We start from the raw sequence: 22992 nt of genomic DNA, 5'->3' as shown, positions 1-22992 counted from the left end.
GGATGACACGTGACGCAGCGCTGTTAACACGCAGCCTGCGTGCTGCTAGGATGAGGACACGTGGCGCGGTGAGCTCAACACGCAGCTTGCGTGCTGCACGGATGGACGACACGTGACGAGACTAGAGAAACACGTAGCCTGCGTGCTGCTTGAATGTTGACATGTGAAATTCGTGTCTTTGGGACCACAGATCAATGCACCTTGGCTTGATGAGCTGAGAATGCATGGTGTATGGTGATAGTGAAGGAGAACGAAGATGATATGCAGTCGATCTCCACTCCTCCTTCGTTTTATACACTAAAGTTGCCTCTTGGATGGAGACAGCAGGCCTGCTTGTTGAACAATACGTAACCTGCGTGTTGGACTATTTTTTTGACACCTCCACAATTCTGTAAAACACGTCAAATACCCATATTTAAACAAAACATCGTTCTTTTCTCCATATCTAAATTAATTTCTGAGTATTATATATATAATTTTTTTTATTTGAGCTTTTCCGTACATCAAATCACAAAAAATTTAAATTTGGATTTAACTAAATATTTGGAGCCATGCATGAGTTCATAACTTCGTATTTATAAGTGATCATGAAATTAATTATACGGCGTGTTCCAATATTTTGAGCCAGGATTTAACTAACTAATTCAGTAACTTAAATTACAAGTAACTAATCTAAATTATTAGAAATATAGCAGTAACTAACAAATTATAGCTATATATTTGCTATTGCCACATTTTTGTGTAGAAAGTGATGTTCAATATATAATTACCTTTTTTAATTTACTAATAAGTAATAATAGTGGAAATTCGGAATTTTTAGAGGTTATTGATAGATGAATTTAATTAATATCCATACAATGTATTTGAAGCGTGCTAACTAGAGAGTAGAGATAGTAATGAATGTCCATGAAGTAGAAACAGCACTCCGATCCGTTTTCCGTTCTCATCAGTTTCATAAAACTCCTCTCTCGTTTTTGTCCCATATCCGTCACAGGTAACGAGTATCTAATATTTCCTGGAGATTGAATCTTTTGGAAATCTTCGTGTATTTTCTAAACAAAAAAATAAAATAAAATAAAATAAAAAAATTCAATACATTAATACAAATCTAATTCATAATATAAAATAATCCTCAATATTAATACATAATCATGTATTGTCAGTAACTCAGTATTGCTATCAGTATTGTCAGTATTGCTATTAGTTTTTCAATTAGGGTTTATTCTTTATTATGAGTTATTTTAGGAGTTCTTTTAAAAGCTACACTTTTGAGATGTTATTGCTGTGACCTGATAAAACTTGAAATTTGTTTATGTATTTCTATAAGAATAATTGATTAATGGCTGATTTTTTTTGTATATATGTGATATGACTGATTGAATGTATGAATTTTTGTTTGTTTGTATATATCTGGATAGTTCTTAGTGTATTTAAATGTTAGCCAAATTTTATTTATTTTTAAACCGGGGTCATTAACATCCATGAAATTGTTATAAAATTAGTAACAAAATTTGTTATAGTTATTGGTTGTAACATGTAAATCAAAATAATAAGCTGGGTTGCCAATGAAACAACTAAGAAGTAACAAAAACATAACAAAGCCACAAAAAAGAGTTGACAGCAAGTCTGAGCATCTTCTTCGCCACCTCCTTCTCTCCACCGTACCCTCCAACTCCCCATATTCAACCCTCTCTCTTATTTACCATTTTCATTCCAACCCTTTCTCTGTTTCTTTCTTTCTCTCTCTCTCTCATCATTCATATTCATCCCCATCTTTCTCAACTCTCAACATACACACACGTGCGGCGCACGTGCACACAAACCACAACATCTCTCGTGACTCGCCACCGCATTCTCCGGCGGCAGCCACCATTCGAATTCCATCTGATGGCGCCGCGGGCACTCTGGTCATCATGCTTCGGAAAGCACCTCCACAACGGCGGGGTTGCGGAGGGCACGGCGGCGGACGGCGGCGTCGCGGCGGCGGGCCCGGTGATGGTGGAGATGTTCACGTCCCAGGGGTGCGGGACATCGCCGGCGGCAGACCTGGTGCTGTCGCGGCTGGGGAGGGGGGACTTCCAGCTGGGCTTTCCGGTGGTGCTTCTGGCCTACCACGTGGATTATTGGGACTATGTGGGCTGGAAGGACCCATTTGGGTCAAGCCAGTGGACGGTTAGACAAAAAGCCTACGTTCAGGCCCTTGGGCTTGATACCATATTCACCCCACAGGTCATAGTCCAAGGCCAGGCCCATTGCATAGGAAATGACGAGAATGCCCTCATTGAAGCCATCAACTCTGTACCCAGGTTCCCTGCTCCTACATTCCAGGTTGGTTAATTAATTAATCAATTCATGCATGCACGTACATTAATTCAGTGGTAATTTTTAATTGTTAATTTTTTTTAATAATTATTTTTAAGATTCGGAATAATGGTTTCTTATCATGGAATTATGTTTTTCCTTCTTGAAATTGGAATAAGAAGATGAGCATTACCTGTAACGTTTTTCGTGCCATGCTAGAAATAATGTTTTTACTAGGATACATGATTTTATCCATTATCTACTTTTAATTTGTTGATTCCTTTCTTAAACAAGAAATTAAATTACTATGTACATCGCACCAAAAAGATATGGTGCCAACGCCTTATGTGGGACTTTTAGTCAATGATCACTTAAAAACAATCGACGTTAATGGCAACTTTAAATTAAGAGTTGGCAGTACTTTTCCAAAAGAGTCATTGCAATTTACATCATATGTTAATGGACCTTAGATGTTGACATAATGGATTTTTCAATCACAATGTCATCATTTCACGCAACAACGTGGGACGCCACTTGCTCACCAAATCAATATTAATATGCCAAAATCATGTTTTTATGGGATTAGTAGGAAATAGGACAAATTCTGTGTGTTTTTCATCATCCATAGGGCTTCAAATCAATCATTATTCATTAGTCATCCATTCCATTTAAATCATTCATACTTGCCATTAATAAAAGAAAGTAGAATTTTTTTCCATCTCCTGTTTTCTTTTTTTATTTTTTTATAAAATCTTAAAAATAAAATCAGAAAATAAAAATGCAAACCAAATCTCATGCTAAGTTTCTTAGAAAATCAATATTGCAACAAAAGTTTATGTAGTTTAACATTTGAGGAAACTGTTTGTATCAGGCAACTTTCAGAAGGCCTACATCAGATGCATTGGAAGTAATGCTGACAGGTGCATTGAGGATGAAAGTGGACAGCAATGGTGTAGCTGTGATGGTGGCATTGTATGAAAACGGTTTGGTCACTGACTGCCCAAGAGGGGAGAACAAAGGTCGTGTTCTTTCCAATGACTATGTTGTCAGAAAACTTGAAAAGCTATGCAATGTGGTAGACCTTCCTCCAAAGAAGACAGTATCAGGAACAATCACTTTCCCCTTGTGGAGTTCCTTCAACAGCAGCAAGTGTGGCCTAGCACTCTTTATTCAAACCAACACACATCAAATCTTCGGTTCACAGAATTTTCACCTCCCAGAAGATATATGATATTCATTCTGTTTTGATAACTATGATTGTACAACTAATTTGAGTGTATAAATATCATTTTCCTTTTGTCATGTTCAGGCTATACATATGTACAGAATCTGCTCTAGTTTAGGTTTTTACTTAATTATATCTATTTTCCCTCCTCTTTCTTTCTGTTCTTCCTTTTCATATGAGCACTGTTTTAAATGGTTTTTTATGCTTGAAAAACTGCATTGAAAGTTACATTGCATGCTGGTATTTGCAACTTAAGACAAATTGTTAAACATGCTTCCAAGAAAACTAGCCATTAACCTTCAAGAACACTTGTACAAAGAAAATGTCTCGGAATCAAACAAGCATGCACAAGTGAGAATTTCATTTGATGCAGATATTACAGAGGTGAATGTGCTTGTTTATGTTTCATCATAACATAGAAGCACAACGAAAGAATGATATGTTCATGAATAATCCATTATTTAAACAACGATCATCATTTCACAAGAAGATGGAAGTGAGTGAGACTTATATTTATTTAACAAACAAGCAAACTCTACTATGTACACCTCGGAATGCTCCTCCAAAAAAAGCCAAATATTTTCACAACCTATTCCAATCATAATATAATGAATCATCCTATATCATAGCAACCAGGCATCTTCCTCTGAGCAAAAACACTAACTGGAAGAACAAATTGCTTTTCACACTGAATCTACTGCTTGAACTTGTTGCCTGGCCAAGTACCTCTCCCTTCTTTCTTTCTATACACATTTGGAGGAAATTTAGAAGGTAAAAGATATGTGAAATACAAAATTAATGTTAAATAACATTGAAATGGAACAAACTATAGTCAGAAGATTTTACATACCCATTCATCAATTACAAGTCCTTCAGCTACAACACGAGGACCCACCTCCACAGGAGGTGGCTTCTTTCGAGCCTCAACTGCAGCATCAGCTTCATTAAGCTGTCTCTTCAGTTTTTCCAAAGCCTAAAAATACCAATTTGCCGTTACCAGTGCACATCAATACTATCCTGAGATAGTTTCACTACACAGATAATTTTGACTTACAGGACTAGGCCTTTCTGGATCAATAAATACAACCTTCAAGATTCGTTCCACTGAGACTAGATCCTTTTGTTCGTCAAACTGCAAGAAAATCCGTTTTTGAACATTAACTGGTTCTGAAAGGGATGGAATTTCAACATTCAAGCAACACATAACCTATTACAACTGCTTGACAAACACATGAATTACAGAAAAGCGTCATCTAAGCATGTGAAGATATATCTCTGGATCTTTTTAAAGTCTGGATTTTGTGTGAAGTCTCTGTTTCTGTTCCTCTGACCCATACACATACTCTCAGCCTCTATCTAATTCTTCTGGTCATACTTTTTCCTTCGCCGAAAAAGGTGACCATAATGACCATTTATGATAAAACCGAGGGCAAGAATACGTCAAGTCAATTGAAACAAGATTGTATTTTCCAAGGTCCAAGCAGACAATAAAAAGTAATATCTAGTCAACTCAACTTATAACCCTTCATATCAAACTGTTTAGGTCTCTTCCCAATTTACATTAACCAGTAATGAAATGTCTGCACATTATGAGTCCTTCGAATTCTCCAAAGAAAGCTGATTGCCAACTTAAGAAGCAACCCATGTTGAGTTGAGTTATCTTTTCCTGGCTTAAAGAAATAAAATCCATGCTCCATGCAAGGCTTCAAAGGAGGGAACAATATAGCCGTTTCAGCTCTTGGGCAATCAATGATAATATAGGTATAGATAATATCAAGATGAATTCTTCTACAAGGAACTAACAAAATTGGGGCTTACTATCAAAATTACTGTGATAATAGTCCACATTGACATTAAAATGGGGTGCCAACAGCACACACAACATTTGAACGTTAATCATTCTATTTGATGCCCAATGTAAGTTTTGGAGCTCTATTGGGTTATAGTTTTTTGAAAAGGCACAACACTTGGTAAATCTACCTTTATGATACTGAATAAAACCATTAAAGTTACTTTCATCTTTTGCAACAAAGAAATCCCGATTCCTATCATCCCTCTCCCACTCTCTTCACTGAGATGGTACTAAAATATGATATGAGAAGGTACAAAACATACCAGCTCAGGTACGTAGTCCACTCCTTCTTTCACTTTGAGACTCATGATTTTGAACTTCACCTTGTTCTTCTGATCTGACATCTTTTCATTGTTCTCAGGTTGCTCCACAAACTTAAACACTGACAACCAAATTTGGAAAGGAACATTGACATAAATAAACTTTTTTATTATTATTTTAAGAAAGCTGATAATCAATTTTCCTTTCGAAAACGAAAATTACCGGTTGCAATCAAGCTTTCACCAGGAGCAATAATACCACCAGGAGGCCTCATGTAACAACTCTTTGGTGCCGTAGTTTGAAACTGATAAAAAGGGTTATTTCAGAAGCCAGTAAGACAACAACATAAACAGAACATGTGTAAAAGGAATAAAAAATGAATTAATTAGTTAAAACTAGACATCCTAATATTTTGATATTTTTCCCCAATTTTATTGGTGAAACATGACACATCACAAACAGAGTTACACAAAAGCTGACACAAGAGAGACAGGTCCATCTATATATAAATTCGTCCTTGTCCTGCTGTGTGTCGGTGTTCAATGCTCAGAGAACCACGACAAGTGAAAAAAAAGCATACATACTTCTGAAGCCAGTGAAGCCACATTAGAGACACACCAGATGAGTCCACAGAAACAATATACCTTGAAAGCAACATACGACTTGCTTGTGTTTTTCAAACGAACCGCACTCCTAACCTGTTTCCCCGGTTCATCTGAAATAACAAACAAAAACCCAAATTCAGTAATAATCATTAACAAAGACGGCACCAAAATTTTCTTTTTCTTATTTAATCAGTACTTCACATGGGTAAACAAAATTATTAAGAAAAAAAGAAAACTATTTTTCTTTTTTTTTTTTCTTTGGAGGGGGAGGGGGATCAATATAAGAGGGAAAAACACAATTGTTTATTCTAAATTTCCCATCTATCATTATTTATAGTTTATATTTAGCTATAAATTTTGGTTTTTTACTTTTTAGTGTCTTTAATCCATTTCTGAGAGCTCCCAATGAAAGATATCAATTTCATCGTTTATGTTATCATTTTACACACACGTGACGCAGTTGATTAAAAATAATACTATTAAAAAAAAGTAATATCCTTTTCTTAACCATTGAAAATAAAAACCACAACTCCATTTCCTTTGCAGATAATAATAACTAATAAGGTCAAACATCCCAAAAAAGAAACAAAATTAAAATTAAAATGCTTCCAAAGTAAAAGAGCTGAATTTCAATCCAAGAAAACTCAACGAATTGACAAATTGTGAAAGTAAACTAAAATCAAATTCAATGAGAGCAAAAAAGTCAAAAGTCAACGTAGAGAGAGAAAATCAATACAAGTGCGAAATTCAGAATTTACATGGAAAGTAGAGGCAGCTTGAAGGATCGAGACGGAGCCTTCGACGTGGAGGGAACAGCGACCTCGCCACCGCCGACACTGTTTTGGCAGAAGAAGAAGAAGAAGAAGACGCAGAAGCAGAAGTAGCAGTGTTGTTCCCTTCGGAGCGGTGGTTATGGTTGTTGTGAGCTGAAGAAGATAGAGAAGAAGAAGAAGAAGAAGCGTTGCCGGAGCTCCAGAAGGGGCAGAACCTGAAGAGGTTAGCTTCGGAGCGCGGCGTGTGGGCGCCGCCGGCGATTGCCATAGTGGCGCCGGAAAAAGAAAAAGAAAAGGTGTGATCAGATTAGGGGTGAATTGTAATTGGGAATATTGTAAGTAAAACGCAGCGTTTTGGAACGGCTTATGTGTTTTGGAGTTATTGAAATTGAAGAAGAAGAAGAAAAAGAAGAAACAGAAGGTGAAAGGGTGTGTGTGTGTGTGTTCTGCTATGAACGACTTTATGCGGACGCGCCGTGCGGTCGCAACGTGTCCCTTCAGGTTATCAGGTAGCGTTTTATTTAATGCACACCCCCTCTTCCTAACGTGGATTCTTTCCTTTGTTATTATAAAATTATATTATATTACAATTGTTATGTATTATTTTGAAATTAAAAAATAAATTATTTTTTTATGTAGTATTATTATATAATAATTCTATTATATATTAAAAATTAATTTAATTAGTTATTGTGTAAAAAAATATGTATTTAATATTTTAAAAGATATTTATTATGTTTTAAAAAGTATATATATAAATCAATATACATAAATATATAATAGCTAACTTTTACTATACATAAGTACATTTTTGTATTACATAGTAGGTCTGTTATACATATTCTTTAACACATGAAATAATCTTGCATCTAATCAACCTAGCATATATTAAAGTTTCGATAAAAAACAAGTTTTTAAAATACGCATGAATAATGTACTTAAAGTTGCCCAAGTATTTCTAAACTTTTATAGTTCTATGATAATAAAAATATTGGGCAAAATACCTCAGTAAACCAAACGCAGCAAAAAATTATTAGGATCACTCAAAATAAAACATGATACGTGTATCACTTAAAATTTAAATTTATATAAATTGAATTAGGTAGAGTAGATTTAGTAGGTAACCTTGCATTTAAAGTAAATCGAAATAGGGTATTTTAATTTATATAAGTATGGAGTAAATCGAATTAGGTAAGCTAGATTTATGAAACATTAGATTTTTTATGGTAAATCAAAATAGCCTAATTCGATTTACATGTATAGAAACCTACAATCATAAATTAAAATAGATTATTAGATTTACTAAATTTTTAGCAACATATGTAAACCTACAATTATTATTATTATTATTATTATTATTATTATTATTATTATTATTATTATTATTATTATTATTATAACATATGTAAATCTACAATAATTTTTTATTACGTATGTTGCCACAAATTTAATAAATTTTATCAACATATTTCGATTTATAATTATAGGTCTCTATACATATAAATCGAATTACGCTACTTCGAGTTACCATGAAAAATCTAACGTTCCACTTAATTCGATTTATCCCATATTTGTATAAATCGAAATAGTCTATTTTAATTTACTCCAAATACAACATTACCTACTAAATCTACTCTACTTAATTCGATTTACTGTTAAAAGTTATAATTCGAATTAGTCTAATTCAATTACATAAATTTAGACTTTGTATTTAGTCTAATTCAATTACATAAATTTAGACTTTGGATGATACCAGGTATCAGATTTTATTTTAGGTGATCCAAGTAATTTTTTGCTGCATTTAGTTTATTAAAGTATTTTGTCCAAAATATTATGATAAGTTATTTACTTGTTTAATTTAAATATAATATTTTTTATTCGACTAAAATATACATAAATATTTATTTTTTGTGTTAAATATATATTCATTTAAATTTATTAGTAATAATATATAAAAAAAAGTAATTTATTCTCTAAATTTTAAGAATGCTGAAGTAATATAGAGTGATTTAAATTTAAGTTTAATTAAAAAAATTAGCTAATATATACTTTAAAAGGTGCATGATAAATTTATTATTAATAAAAGATTGTTAATTTTTTTATTTAATAAATATAAAATAAATATTTAAAATTTTAAATTTTTTATATTTTTAATAAAAAAATTTAAATTTATAATGTTAACCTGTATTCTTAAAATATAAGATAAATAAATTTATTAAAAAAATTTGCTTTTTTTTTTTAATAAATTGCGGGGCTAATATAACATTAGCTTTTTTATTGATTCAATAGTTATAACTTATAAATTAATAAAATATAAAAATACTAGTTTCGTAAAGTGTGGAACTACTGAATAAGTTTATTGTGATTTGTGAAGTGTTAAATACACGAGATTTAAATAGCCAATCAAGAAGTTCATCGTAAAGTGTTAAATACATGAGACTTGACGAAAATATTTGGGGCCAAAATTTGAGGTTAATTTTTTTTTCTTAAATTGAAGTTGTAAAGCGTAATTTTTTATTGTATATTATTAAGTAGAACCAAAAAAGGTTATGAGAAAAAAATATTAAATAATAAAATATTATACTTAATATCTTCAATTGGAAGAAAAAATTAAGGAAATTTATTTTCTGATAAAAGTAACCATAGTTGGTTTTTTTATGTTTTTGTTTGTATTAAATCTGATAACCTTATTACGATTTTATATTTTATTTATTTAATTTACTTTTTTGTTTTTATGTAAAATTTTCTCTACTTTGGTATGAATATCTTTTCTAATTCATGCTAAATATAAGGAACCTTCTATTATCAATTTATCATAAGTTAATTAAATGACTAAGTTTATTGGAAAGTGTTAAATACACGAGATTTTAATAACCAATCAAGATTACCTCTATAAAAGGTGAGCTGTTGAATTTGTGTTGGTGTAAATATCTTTTCAATAAGGTGGAAATTCAGATGCAGTGGACTTCACGTGAAGTTAACATCTGAGAGCCGTTAGATGATTTGACTGATTTGACTAAATTTTTATCTAATGATTCTCAAATATCAACTTCACGTGAAGTCGACTTTACCTGAATTTTTACCTTTCAATAAACCTCGAAGTTATTTGTTGATGATTTTGAGTTTTTGACTAATAATTATGTTTGTCATCTTTTTCATACTTAATCATTCAAAAATATGATCAAGTCATTCAATTTTTTTTTTTACAGAAAATCTATCTTCCAATTGGTCTAATTTAATTAAAAAAATTATTGATAATAAACTCATTAACAAATGATAAAACTAATAAAAAATAATAAATAATTTTTTTTACTGAAAAATAAAAACAAAAAGTTTAAACACCTATTAAATGACTAAATTTTTAAATCTTTAATTGTATCTGTTTAGTAATTAATCTGATAGCAACACTCTTAATTTCATAAGAAACTTTTAAATAACCACCGTTACAAGACTACTTTTAATGGCTTTATATTACATTCAAAGTTGTCTAACTGTTGCAAATATGAGAGAAAAGAAATTTGTATGATTTAATAAATTACTCATTATTGAATTAAAAAAAGTTTAATTTTGATATACTTATAGTGTATATACGGTTATATAATTATATTTATTTTTTTGGATGACTATTCACGCGGTAAATAGTCATTCAAAAAAATATTAAAATTAAAATAATTATTAATTACACTGATAATATATAATATAAAATTATTTTTTTATAATATAAAATTATACTTATAATATATTAAAATTAAATTATTAAAAAATGGTGTTTTTTATGCATTTAGTAATATTTAATGTTTTGAACTTTAAAAGCCTTTTTCTTTATTGAGATTTTCCATGTAATAATGCCCGATTAAATGAAGATAACAAAATAAAATTATATAAATCATATAGAATAAAATTATGAGGAATGCTAGGGCCAATAATTTTGGTGTTTTGTAACCATCAATTAGCTATCAATAGTATTTTTAATGGTATGAGATTACATCTAATGGTGAGAAATCACTCATTTTTATTTTGATAGTTAAGTGTTGGCCAGGAAATACAAAAGTTGCTGCCCCTAGACTTTTTCTAAAATTATTGTTTCCTTGTTTTGAAGCTGTATGTATAAGAATTTCCTTAAGCTTGTAATTTGTTAGGAGCACATTTGATAAAATGTTTATAGAAACAATATATTGATGTAATTGGGAATTTTCCTAGAAGATAGAAGTAACATATTTTATATGATTTTTTATTTCAAATGATATAATAATGCATTTTGATATGTTTTTAACGAAGTACATATTATGGACTAATTCCATATAATTGTATGTTATTATAAAAATAGCTTTAACACTAGTCAAATAGTTTTGATCCAACACAGCAACATGCGAGTAGTAAAATACAAAAAAAGGTAACCTTATAAAAATCTATATTTTTATAATATCTGAATATGAATATTAAATTTTTCAAAACGATGCGATGAATGATGCATTGATGTAAGTATCAAAAGAATATGATATTGATATGAGGTTGTTAATTAAAGTAATGAGGCATGGGTTGGATTGAGAAATGGAGGGTAAGGGGCATTCATTATGAGGGATTAGGTTAGGTGGTGTTTGATGTAGGGGGCATTAACAAATGTGGGCTAGGTTTGTTGGTGTGGGTTAGTTGTTCGTTGAGAAATTCATTATGGGAATTATTATAACATTCCTTTGCTTTTTAATTTCTTCTTTTTCTCACCAACAAGCTAAGGAAATATCCCTCTTTTGACCTACTTCTATTCTATTCTTAATTTCCATTCTTCAACCAAGATCTTTTAATTAACGAGGCTTTCAATTCTCTTTGGTTTTTGTTTCCCATTCAATGAATATACAAAGAAAAAATATAAGTAAATAATTCTTAATCAGTCAATTTTAAACAACTATAATTAATATTTATTGATTATATATTTTTTAAAAAATAAAATTTAAATAATTATTAATAAATAATAATTTAAAAATAAAAAATACTAGTTAATGACAAATTGGCTAATAGTTAGTTGATTCGATGTTAGTTACCTAACAGAGTTTATATATAAATTGTTTACCTGTGACTTTGAGGCTGTGATTATTTTTTTTCATTAAAACTCAGATATTTTTTTTTTCTTGTCAGGCTTTATAACAATAATTTTTCGTTCTTGTATTTTTTTTGTCGGAATTAAAACTCGTTCATAACATGATTTGAATTTACTTGCCCAATGAGGTTATTCCATTAATGTTATTGACCCAATTTTATAATATCTGGCCCATTATTTTGAAACCCAATAAGTTGGCCCAACTATTAAGCCTTCTTTTACAAGGCCCCAAAAGACTACAGATTTTTGTTTGCTGCCTCTTCTTTTTAAATTGTGGAGTTAACATGATTCACACAAAATATACATGAAAGCAAATTTTAAGATTTGAATTCTCAACAAAAAACTTCATAGTCATAAAAAGCCCTACATATCTAACACACCTGAAAGTTCACTTGCCTCTAAACCACTTACAGAAATATAGAACATTAACAAAGCCAACTTCTCCAAGAGTGGAGCCTCACGCTCTCCAGGAGTGGAGTTATACTGCTTCGACAGCGAAGCTCTTAAATCACAACAACTACTCAAGTCCAGATCAAATATAAGCTCAAAGATAATCACAAAACAAAGGAGAGGGACAGAACAGAAAAGTAATACAACTCAGCAGGACAAGTTATGGAAAGGATAGAAAACACAGCCATGGAAGGGGATGTTCTAGACTTGGAAGAATCTTCAACTCAACATGGAGAAAAGACAGATCAGAAGCTAGTTGGCCGGGTGTTGACGGAAAAGGTGTTGAATACGGTCACAGTACGCAAAACGATCCTCAACATGTGGGGAGATCCACAAGGTCTAGTGATCACTAATGCAGGACCAAACTCATTTATCTTGAACTTCAAGAGCCAGGAGGAAGCAAGAAGAGCATATGAAGGTGGACCATGGAGGATAGAAGGGCACATGCTGAGTCTGCAATGGTGGAGCCCAAACCTGTCCATAGAAGAGGTAAACTACAATCAGCTTCCTATTTGGGTTCAAATACATGGATTGCCTTATGATAAAATAAATATAAAAAATGCTGAGAAGATAGGAGCCACATTAGGGAGAGTGATAAGTGCTGAAGATCCCTTTGTTGAAGGAAACATGCTTAGATCCTTCCTTAGGGTGAGAGTGGAGATAAATGTTCAAGCACCACTGAAGACTGGATTCTGGTTTAGAAGAAGTGATAGAAGCCAGTCATGGGCTGATTTCAAATATGAAAAACTGTATGATTATTGTTACAAGTGTGGGAGAATTGGGCATGACAAAAGAGCATGTGGGGAGGAACTAGTGAGATCATTAGTAAACCCAGAAATTCCCAGATATGGGCCTGAACTCACAACTCCAGGTCTGAGGTCAATAGAAAATGAGGCAAGAAAGGCAGGCATTAGGAGGAGAAAGGAGGAACAGAACAATTGGGTGGAGGAGTTGTGGGAGGCGCGTGAAAGAAGTTTGCAAGGGAGGGAGTGGTTGAAAAGACAGGCACAGAAGGACAGAGGGGGGTCAAGTCTAGGGGGAGTAAGAAGCTCTCAAGCCAGTGCCTCTGCCAAATCTTGGGGAAGAGCAGAAAATCCACAAGAGCAAATAGGGGAGAGACAAGTGGCAATACAAGAAGTGCAAGATCAAGGTAAAGGGGCTGAGGATGATGAAATGAACGGTGAGGAACACAACAGTATCTGCATGATAAATGATGATGGGACAGCAAATAATAAAAAAGGGAAGAAGGAAGAAGCCATCCAACAAAATCAGCAAGCTAGTGAGTCAGCAACAATGAGAAACGTGAATGAGGCCAAGGATAAGGACAATGCAGAAGAAAATGAGGAGGACAGCAGCAAGATTCCTAGGAAGCATAAAGAGAAAGGTGGGCCAAGCATGAGAAGAATGGACAGTACAAACAGAGGGACATGGGCTTTCATTAACCAAAGGCCCAATATGAATAGACAGCAAATCAGAACTGGGCCAAGTGAAGGAGAAGGGAACCTTACCATTAGAGAAATTTTGATGGAGTTCAATAAAAATATGGCTGAAGAAAATAGGAAGAAAAACATAGGAAAAGAAGTAGAAGATGAGGCCCAATACAGAAATAACATGGACGTTGACGGACCAACAAGACACTCTGGAACAAATAAGGAACAGTCAAAACAGAGAGGAAAACAGATAATCACAGAGAGTGAAGGAGGCTTTTATTATGTAGAATTAGCAGAAGAAGAGGAGGAAATAGAGCAGAAAAATAGTAAAGCAATAGTAGTGGCCAGAGAATACGAAACAGAACTTATCCAAAGGATGGAGGAAAAGTTAAAGCTGAAAAGAAGAAGGGAAGAGGACCAACAGGAGCGAAATGTAAAACTTCAGAAAGAAGAAGAGGAAGGTACGCAAATGTCGAGGGCCAACAAGAAGAACAGAAGGTGGAGAAGCATAACAGAAGGAGGAGCGCATGAGGAAGGATCACAGATCAGAGATAACTTGGAAGACATAACGGCTGAGGAGGCGGGCCTACACATGCCCCCAACTCAACCATGAGCATCATAAGCTGGAACTGCCGCGGGGTAGCAGCTCCCGCGACAGTTTCTGAATTGCACAGTATGTGCAAACAATTCAAGCCTGCAATAGTATATCTAATGGAGACTAGAGCTAGAGAAAGTACTATTAAAAAGTTGAAAAGAAGGCTACATTTTGAAAATGTATTTCACATAGAACCCCGGGGACTGTCCGGAGGGCTATGCCTTTTGTGGAATGAAATATATAATATTAATATTTACTTTTGGTGCGATAATCATATAAAAGCTCGTATTGATGATAGAAAAGGAAAAATATGGGAGTGTAACTTTATATATGGGAATCCATGTTTTGGAAGGAGAAAAGAACAATGGAGGACAATCACAGCGAATAACAACAACAAGGGGGAGCCACAGCTATTCATCGGGGATTTCAACGACATTTTAAGCCAAGAAGAGAAAATTGGGCTACATCCAAAGCCACAGAATCAGGTGAGAGAATTTAGGCAGTTTGCAGATATGAATTACCTTATGGACTTAGATATAAAAGGAGGAAGATTTACATGGTTCGGAAATCCAAGAAATGGATTCATCACCAGGGAAAGGATAGATAGGGCATTAGTAAATTGGGAATGGAGAATATTATATCAGCAGGCATCACTCAAAGCTCTGCCAGCCATCAGTTCTGATCACTGCCCATTGGTTTTGGACATAAATCAAGTTCAAAGGACAGAGAAAAGTTTCAAATTCGAGGCCTTCTGGACCGATCATGAGGATTGCGAGAATACGGTAAAAAAGGGATGGGAAAAGGAAGATGTCCAAGGATGCGTCTGGAAAGGAATAACAACAAGAATGAAAAATTGTAAAGAGGAGCTTAAAAAGTGGAGCAAGAGGACTCTGAAACGAGCAGATCAAGAAATTCGCAAGCTGAAGGAGGAATTAACGAAGCTACAAGATTCAGATTTAACACAAGAAAAACAGGAGAAAATATAACATATAAAAGAGAATATAGCTGCATTATGGAAACAGGAAGAAAAATATTGGGGACAAAGAGCTAGGTTGAAGTGGTTGAAATGGGGAGATAAGAACACAGCTTTTTTCCATGCTACAACCATTCAAAGAAGGGGAAGGAACCGAATCGATAAGCTCAAAAATGAGGCGGGCTTCTGGATACAAAACAGGAAAGAAATCATGAAGCACATAGAGGAACGATTTGATGCGCTCTTTACTTCAAACAATAAAAGGAATTGCGAGTCAGTCGTAAACAAGATTCCAGTAAGAGTCTCGGAAGACATGAACAGGGAGCTGATCGCAGAGGTCACAGAAGAAGAAATCAGGAAAGCAGTTTTCAGCATGGGCAGCCTCAAGGCTCCTGGACCAGACGGCCTGAATGGACTGTTCTATCAAAAGCACTGGGAGATAATCAAAAAAGAGGTATGTGCAGTAGTCAGAGAATTCTTTCGGAACGGGTTCTTGCCGGAAGAGATTAGCGAAACCATAGTAGTTTTAATTCCAAAGGTAAAAGATCCGGAAGAACTCAATCAGTTAAGACCAATTAGTTGTTGCAATTTTATTTACAAAATAATAACCAGGGTCATAGTGTTGAGACTAAAAGGGCTCCTCGAGGATATAGTGTCCCCTACCCAAAGTGCATTTGTGGGTGGAAGGCTCATACAAGATAATGTAGTAATCGTCCAAGAAGTCTACCATAGCCTAAATAGGAAAGGAAGAGATGGATCAGAAAATGTTGCAATCAAATTAGACATGAACAAGGCGTATGACAGGCTGGAATGGGATTTTCTCGAAAAAGTGCTCAAGAAATTTGGGTTCGCTGAGAAGTGGGTTGACTGGGTGATGAAATGTGTTAGAAGTGCGAGTTATAGGGTAAGAGTCAACGGTGAGTTATCGAAGAAGATAAAGCCTCAGAGGGGTCTTAGACAAGGGGATCCATTATCCCCATACCTGTTCATTTTAGCAGCGGAGGTATTCACGATTCTTATGCAGCAGGCTAAAGAGAAAGGCAATATAACGGGTCTAAAGATAGCCCCAACAGCTCCGGCTATTACTCACTTGTTGTTTGCGGACGACTGCATTATTTTTGCGAAGGCGAAGGAGGAGGAGATTTTTCAGATCATAACCGTACTAAACGAATACACAGAGGCATCCGGGCAAAGAATTAATATGAACAAGTCAGGCATCTCCTTTGGAAGTCAAGTGCCGATACAAACGAGAGTAGACATAGAAGAGATTTTAGGAATGAAAACATGGGACACGCCAGGAAAGTACTTGGGGCTACCAGCCATATGGGGAAGATCTCACAACAAAGCTCTAGCATGGATTGAAGAGAAGATCATGAATAAACTAGAAGGGTGGAAAGAAAGGTTGCTGAATCAAGCAGGCAAAGAAACTCTAATAAAATCGGTAATTCAGGCAATACCATCGTATATCATGAATGTGATAAAGTTCCCGAAGAGCTTTTGCGGGAGAATTTCCACGAAGGTCGCGAGATTCTGGTGGGCAGCATCGGGGAAGGAACGGGGCATTCATTGGAAGAAGTGGGATAGCATCACTGATAGCAAGAGTGAAGGGGGATTGGGGTTTAAAGACCTGGAAAAACAAAACACTGCCTACCTGGCAAAACAAGCATGGAGAGCTCTCAAAAATCCAAATGCAATCTGGGTACAAATTTTGAAATCGTTGTATTTCCCGGACGGCAACTTCTGGACAGCAACGGGTAAAAAAGGCGCCTCATGGGTCTGGAGAAGCATCTTACATGGAAGAGAGCTATTAAGGAAATGCGCAAAGTGGAGCATAGGAGATGGCTCCAAAGTGAGCATCTGGAAAGACAATTGGATCGCAGGCAGGAGCAGCCCTCTCAACACAAACAGCACAGATGACTCAAAGGTTAAGGATCTCATTGTAAATGGGGAAGGCTGGAATAAAAAGAAGATCGAGAGCAGATTCTCCCAAGAAATTTGCAAGGAGATACTTAGCACCCCTGTTAGTGTAATGAACAAAGAAGATCATCTGTATTGGCCATGGAGGGAAGATGGGAGTTACTCAATAAGAACTGGATACTATGCTGCAAGAAGAGTTGAGCAGAATAGCAAATATGGAAATCCATCAACAAGTGAAGACAAAAGGGAGATATGGAGGGAGGTATGGAGAATGGAAGTACCACAGAAGATCAGAATGTTTTTATGGAAAGCCTGTCATGATATATTACCCGTAGGTTCTAACTTATATAAAAGAAAGATGGCACCAAATCCAGTTTTCCAGATATGTTTAAAAAGTCCAGAGACAGTAGAACACGCACTACTACTTTGTGATTGGGCTAGGGCAGCATGGTTCGGAGCGGAATGCCAATGGACCCCAACAGTGGAGACAGTAAGTTCTATCGGAAATTGGGTGGTCGAATGTATAAAGAAGTTGAGAGCAGGTGGGGGAGAGGACATGGAGAAGAGGATCAGCAAGCTAGGATTTCTCATGTGGGAAATATGGAAAACAAGAAATAACAAACTGTTTCAGCAGCAGGATGTAAATCCTAAATGGACAATCTACAGGGCTAAAGCACTAGAGGAAATCTACTGGAAGCTAGCAGAAAAACAGCACACACAGAAAACAGAAGGTAATAAAAGTAAAACAAACCTGGTGAAATGGAGACCTCCCCCTGAAAACTGGTTGAAGGCGAACGTTGACGCAGCATTCAGGAAGGATACAGGAACTGGTGCAATTGCTGTGGTTATCAGAGATCACAAAGGAAGAATCATATTAGGTTTTTCAGGAAAAATCCAAGCCACATCAAGTACTGTGGCAGAAGTCCAGGCAGTAAGACAAGCATTAATCATAGTGAATAATTTACAAATGGGCAGAACCTTAATAGAAACTGACAACCTAAAGCTAGCTCAAGCTATCAAATCTAAAATAGCTTTAGGAGAGGCTATGGCCATATTCCAAGACATTCAAATTTTAATGGCGAATTTACCTGAAAAGGGAATGACTTGGACCCCCAGAAATGGAAATCGTCTAGCTCATGCAGTGGCGAAAGCGGCAGAAGCAGAGACACTACGAGCAAACTGGAGCACTAAACCACCTACAGAAATACAGAGCATTATTAGAACAGAGCTTCGAATGTAAATCAACAATTACACAAGAATTACTGGATAATTAAAATTAGGCAAATAGAGAAGCTCGAACCAAGCAAAGAGCCAAGAGTGTCAGGATTTCATCCAGATCGTCAATGATCTGAGACAGAAGATCTGCATACAACCCAAGGCGACGCTGTGTCTGAGATCGTGCTGCGGGAACGTGAGGAAGAGGAGGGCCAGAGTGGTTCCAGTGGAGGCAAAAGATGGAGGTCATCGAGTTCAAATTATGATAAAGGGAGTGGCATCCAGATTCGAGTTCTGACAAAGGGAGAGTATCAATTCAGACTGAATGGTTGAGGCGCCGGAAGACATTTGGAGTGGAGTCTACCCAATACTCCGAATTGCTAACGGGAAGAGGTTATTATGGATCTTGGAAAGAGGAGGAAGCAGAGCGCTGTTGGTGATGCCCAGGCACCTGCTTCGGAGACAGCTTCGTGGGACGGCGGCGCAGTCTCGACAAAGGCTCCGTGTTCCCAAGCCGGTGGCCTCAGTAACCATGCATGCTTCAGATCATGTCGCCGGCGGACTGAAGGAAGGAGCCTCCAAGAATCACGAGCTGAAGAGATCTTCTCACTCTCGCGGCAAGGGAGGGGAACAGGGATGGATAACGGGTCGGTTTGGGGGGTTTTGGATCTCTGTTCTGGACCTGGGCCGGACTGTTGGCCCGGGTCTCCGTCCAAAAAAAAAAAAAAGATTTGAATTCTCTAAAGAGTCATCCTACTTTAAAAATACTATTCATATACTAAAATTAGTTATTAATATATTTATTTATAAATACATATATAATTTAATTTATTTTTAATATATATTTATATTTTAATACGTATTTTATATTGATGATTGATTTTGATAACTGATTTTAATGTATACATAATATAATCGTTCTTACTAAACACTCTAAAAATTATGTGTGTGATTGATGAGTCCTATTTAATAATCAATAAATTGTTAAATTTTTCTTTTTCAGTCTATATTTACCTTAGAGTATTTCTTTTTTGGAAAACACTAATTTGATTATGATAAATTAAGAATCAACTAACAACTATAGGGGGAAAAGAAAAGGGAAAAAAATCATATTCTCCTTGCCATTATTATTTAAAATTCAACTTCGAGGATAATTCTAAGTTTCTAACATTTGTCCTATAATTATAGATTGTTACGTGACCTGATGTTACATTAATATTCCCCTTTCAAAAACCCATATCTCTCGTTATTTTATTTTATTAAAAAAAAAGAGAGAGAAAAGGATATTACGTGTTCAAAGAACTAGAAAAAATAATGAATTATGTATGTGATAATGATTATGAATGATAAATAGTAGCCAAAGAGAAACTGGTGGTTTAAACAATAAAGGTGGTGGAAATTAAGATGATAATAATGGGATTACAAAAGCAGTGTCACAAAATCCATGGGAGCCGCAAGGTGTGTTTGGTTGCAATTTAGGTTAAGCTTGGATCCAATAACAACAATCCAATCATTCTAATTCAAATTTAATATAAAAGATTATTATCAAAAATTAAAAACCATTACTTACTTATATTTGAATACCGAAATTAAAGTGATGCTAGTTTTATTTATATTTTAACTATAAATATGAATCTAACTGACTATTTAGAGTTTAATTATGTATATATATGAGGTAAATCACTTAATTAAACCAAAAATCACTCAAATTTATATAAATTACCCAAAACAAAAAATATTACGTGAATTACCGATGCATATAATTATATAAATTGAATTAGTGTTATTCGAATTCAAGTTATAATAATAAATCACCTTAACATGTATCGATTTATAAAAAAACATTTTACTAAATATAAATTGAATTGAGGCATGTCAATTTACCAATACTTCTACTAAATCGAATTAGTCTTAATCAATTTACTAAGCAATGCACGTGATTTCATGTCACTCGTAGTAATTCGAATTTGGATAGTTTGAATTAGTTCAAAGTTTGTGCCCATAATAATTCGAATTGGCTAAATTCGAATTACATCCTACTAAATCGAATATGCCTCATTCAATTTAATGCCAAATCCCTATATATAGAATTCGAATTCGTTTGATTCGAATTACATTTCACCAGTCCAACACGTAACATCCAGAGAAATAAAAACAATCTATATATAGTACAAGATTGATATTGCAGAAATAGAAGGTGACCCAAATCGAATATATCGATTGGACGAAGTTGCGCACATTGCTGATAGCGTGCATGAAGAGGTTAGTAAACGAAATTTAAATTTTTATTTTATTTTTCTTTCAGAAATAAATAATTGCTAGTGATATTAAATTGATTAGAACTTAATTATTAGAATTATTAGAATGTTTAAACTTGAAGTAGTAGTTAGAGTATTGATTTAGGGGTTGTAGTGTATTAGAAGATTAGTAATATTAAATCGCTTAGAACTTGAATATTAGAATTATTAGAATCTTTACCCTTTAAATAATTGTTATAGTATTGAGGGTACCCGAGTATTGATATAGGGCTAGTTGTGTGTTACAAGATTGAAATCACAAATGCATGTTGGTTAAGGGGTGATTAAGTATGTTGACGGGTAGATTTAACAGGTTTGGATAGAATTTGTGAGTTTTTAATGTTAGAAGTTTAATGAGGTTAGAAATTTTGTGGAGTTTAATTTAATTTAATTTAATTTGGATTTAAAGTGTTGGATTAAGTAAGCATTAGAACATTTGACAGAATTTAGAATGATTAAATTTATTTAAAAAATTGAATTATGAAATGTTAGATTAATGACTTAAATAGTAGACTAACTATGTTCCGTTAGAATTTAATCTAATTTTAGTTAAAGTATTTTTTGATTAAATTATCCGTAATAGAGAATTTTGTCATTGTCATGCAGCCTCACTGCTGTATTACAAGTATGAGGAGGTAGTATGGTATGTTATTAGACGATAGGATTATGCCATACTTGCAGATGGCTGGCCTGGTCCATCTCGCGAGGCTCAACGACCATTGGTTTAGGTTGGATGAGCCATTAGTGAGTGCATTTATGGAGAGATGGCATCCGGAGATGCATATATTTCATCTGTCATTCGGTGAGTGCACGATTACGTTACATGATGTAGCCTACCAAATAGGACTCCCGATCAACGGACAGTACGTTAACGAATGTCTAACAAACTTCGAGCGATACATCGACGGTGGCCGTCTGGCATGGATTTGGTTCGAGTAGTTGTTGGGTGTGTCGCCACCACTAGACTACATCGACAAGTTCATTGTGAAGTGCACTTGGATGCAGGAGATATTCAATGACCTTCTCGAGGGTGCAGACGAGGAGACAGTCAGGTGACAAGTTTAGCACCCGCATGCATATCAGGTGGCTGCCGTACGTAGCGAGATTAGAGGACATGGGCAGATATAGCTGGAGATCTACCGCTCTATCGTGGTTATGTAGGTGCCTATGCCGTATGGCCAACAAGTACATGGTTAAGTTGGCAGGTTCACTGCAGCTCCTCCAACCATGGATCTTCTGGCAATTTCTTTGACGCTTTTCACTAGCCCTTGGGGACGAGGTACCCAATTGATTACTAGTTGTTTTCTTTGTTCCTATTTTTTCGATACTTGTTGATAACATATCTTGGGTGGCAGGTGGTCAGGTCGAGTGAGAAGGGATCTCGAGTTATGCACTGCAGACTGAGAATAGATTTACTTCATCCTGACGATGTGAGATTCATACACTTTAGTGTTTTATTCTTCAGATATTTTGTGTCGTTACTGGTCATGATGACTTATTTCGACCTAAATTCTCTTTTCAATTCGCTTGGATGTCGTACAGCTCGTCAAATGTCATACAGGTTGTGCATCTGGAGATACTAGAGTCACGACACACGGCGTTATAGAGGTCTGTAATGACATTGATCTACTTGGCTATCATAGAGTGGCATCAGATAGATTGGGTTCTACCACAATTTGGAGGAGTACAGCATCGGCCACCACCTGCATTGAACATCTATTTCTTGATGTCAAAGGATGGCAGAGACGGCGATCGATGGTTTCCCACTACCTTACAGAGTTGGCACACTCATTGGACCAACAGGGCGCAATATATCTTATGGTTTGATGTTGTTCCTGATCCAAGTCCCTCTCATGCATACTTAGCCAACCAAACCCTCTTGTAAGTCAGTCTAAAACCAAAATGGGCATCTGTCGCATTCTGCATTTACCTTGATCGAAACGGCAGCCTCGACTCTAATCATAGGCAGTATGAAGGTCGAGATCACATGGTAATCAAGCCTT

The 22992-nt window shown here is 35.0% G+C and overlaps 2 protein-coding genes and 1 pseudogene across 3 annotated transcripts; 2 read left to right on the top strand and 1 right to left on the bottom strand.

Annotated features, from left to right (window-relative positions):
• The first annotated feature begins 1761 nt into the window (after positions 1-1761).
• On the top strand, positions 1762-3656 carry LOC107612307 (uncharacterized). The gene is made up of 2 exons (XM_016314078.3): positions 1762-2328; positions 3173-3656. The coding sequence occupies exons 1-2, from the start codon at positions 1888-1890 to the stop codon at positions 3530-3532; spliced, it is 801 nt and encodes a 266-aa protein (XP_016169564.2). The 5' UTR covers positions 1762-1887; the 3' UTR covers positions 3533-3656.
• A 214-nt stretch (positions 3657-3870) lies between these two features.
• LOC107613724 (vesicle-associated protein 4-1) lies at positions 3871-7553 on the bottom strand. Of its 2 annotated transcripts, none has more exons than XR_001614150.3 (7): positions 7003-7514; positions 6284-6354; positions 5862-5943; positions 5642-5760; positions 4581-5229; positions 4377-4499; positions 3871-4269 (listed from the first exon to the last, which is right to left on the bottom strand). XR_001614150.3 is itself a non-coding variant. In XM_016315848.3 (7 exons), the coding sequence occupies exons 1-7, from the start codon at positions 7283-7285 to the stop codon at positions 4210-4212; spliced, it is 816 nt and encodes a 271-aa protein (XP_016171334.1). In that variant the 5' UTR covers positions 7286-7553; the 3' UTR covers positions 3871-4209. The 2 variants fall into 2 exon arrangements, 1 of the variants encoding a protein (XP_016171334.1); XM_016315848.3 differs by having other exon boundaries at positions 4581-4658; positions 7003-7553.
• A 7048-nt stretch (positions 7554-14601) lies between these two features.
• LOC110265260 (uncharacterized) lies at positions 14602-18717 on the top strand (annotated as a pseudogene).
• The last annotated feature ends 4275 nt before the right edge of the window (positions 18718-22992 follow it).

The sequence above is a fragment of the Arachis ipaensis genome, chromosome B8 (assembly GCF_059453495.1).
Source record: "Arachis ipaensis isolate K30076 ecotype BB chromosome B8, ASM5945349v1, whole genome shotgun sequence".
In the NCBI taxonomy this organism is placed as follows: Eukaryota; Viridiplantae; Streptophyta; class Magnoliopsida; order Fabales; family Fabaceae; genus Arachis; species Arachis ipaensis.
The sequence above is the reverse complement of the archived record's forward strand: the minus strand, read 5'-3'. Positions and strand labels throughout refer to the sequence as shown.

Coding starts and splice junctions, on each gene's coding strand:
- LOC107613724 (XM_016315848.3), bottom strand. CDS start 7,285: ATGGCAATCGCCGGCGGCGCCCACACGCCGCGCTCCGAAGCTAACCTC. Junction 5,944..6,283: donor AGTCGTATGTTGCTTTCAAG/GTATATTGTTTC, acceptor CCTTTTTATCAG/TTTCAAACTACGGCACCAAA. Junction 4,659..5,641: donor TGGACTACGTACCTGAGCTG/GTATGTTTTGTA, acceptor ATTTTCTTGCAG/TTTGACGAACAAAAGGATCT.
- LOC107612307 (XM_016314078.3), top strand. CDS start 1,888: ATGGCGCCGCGGGCACTCTGGTCATCATGCTTCGGAAAGCACCTCCAC. Junction 2,329..3,172: donor TCCCTGCTCCTACATTCCAG/GTTGGTTAATTA, acceptor TGTTTGTATCAG/GCAACTTTCAGAAGGCCTAC.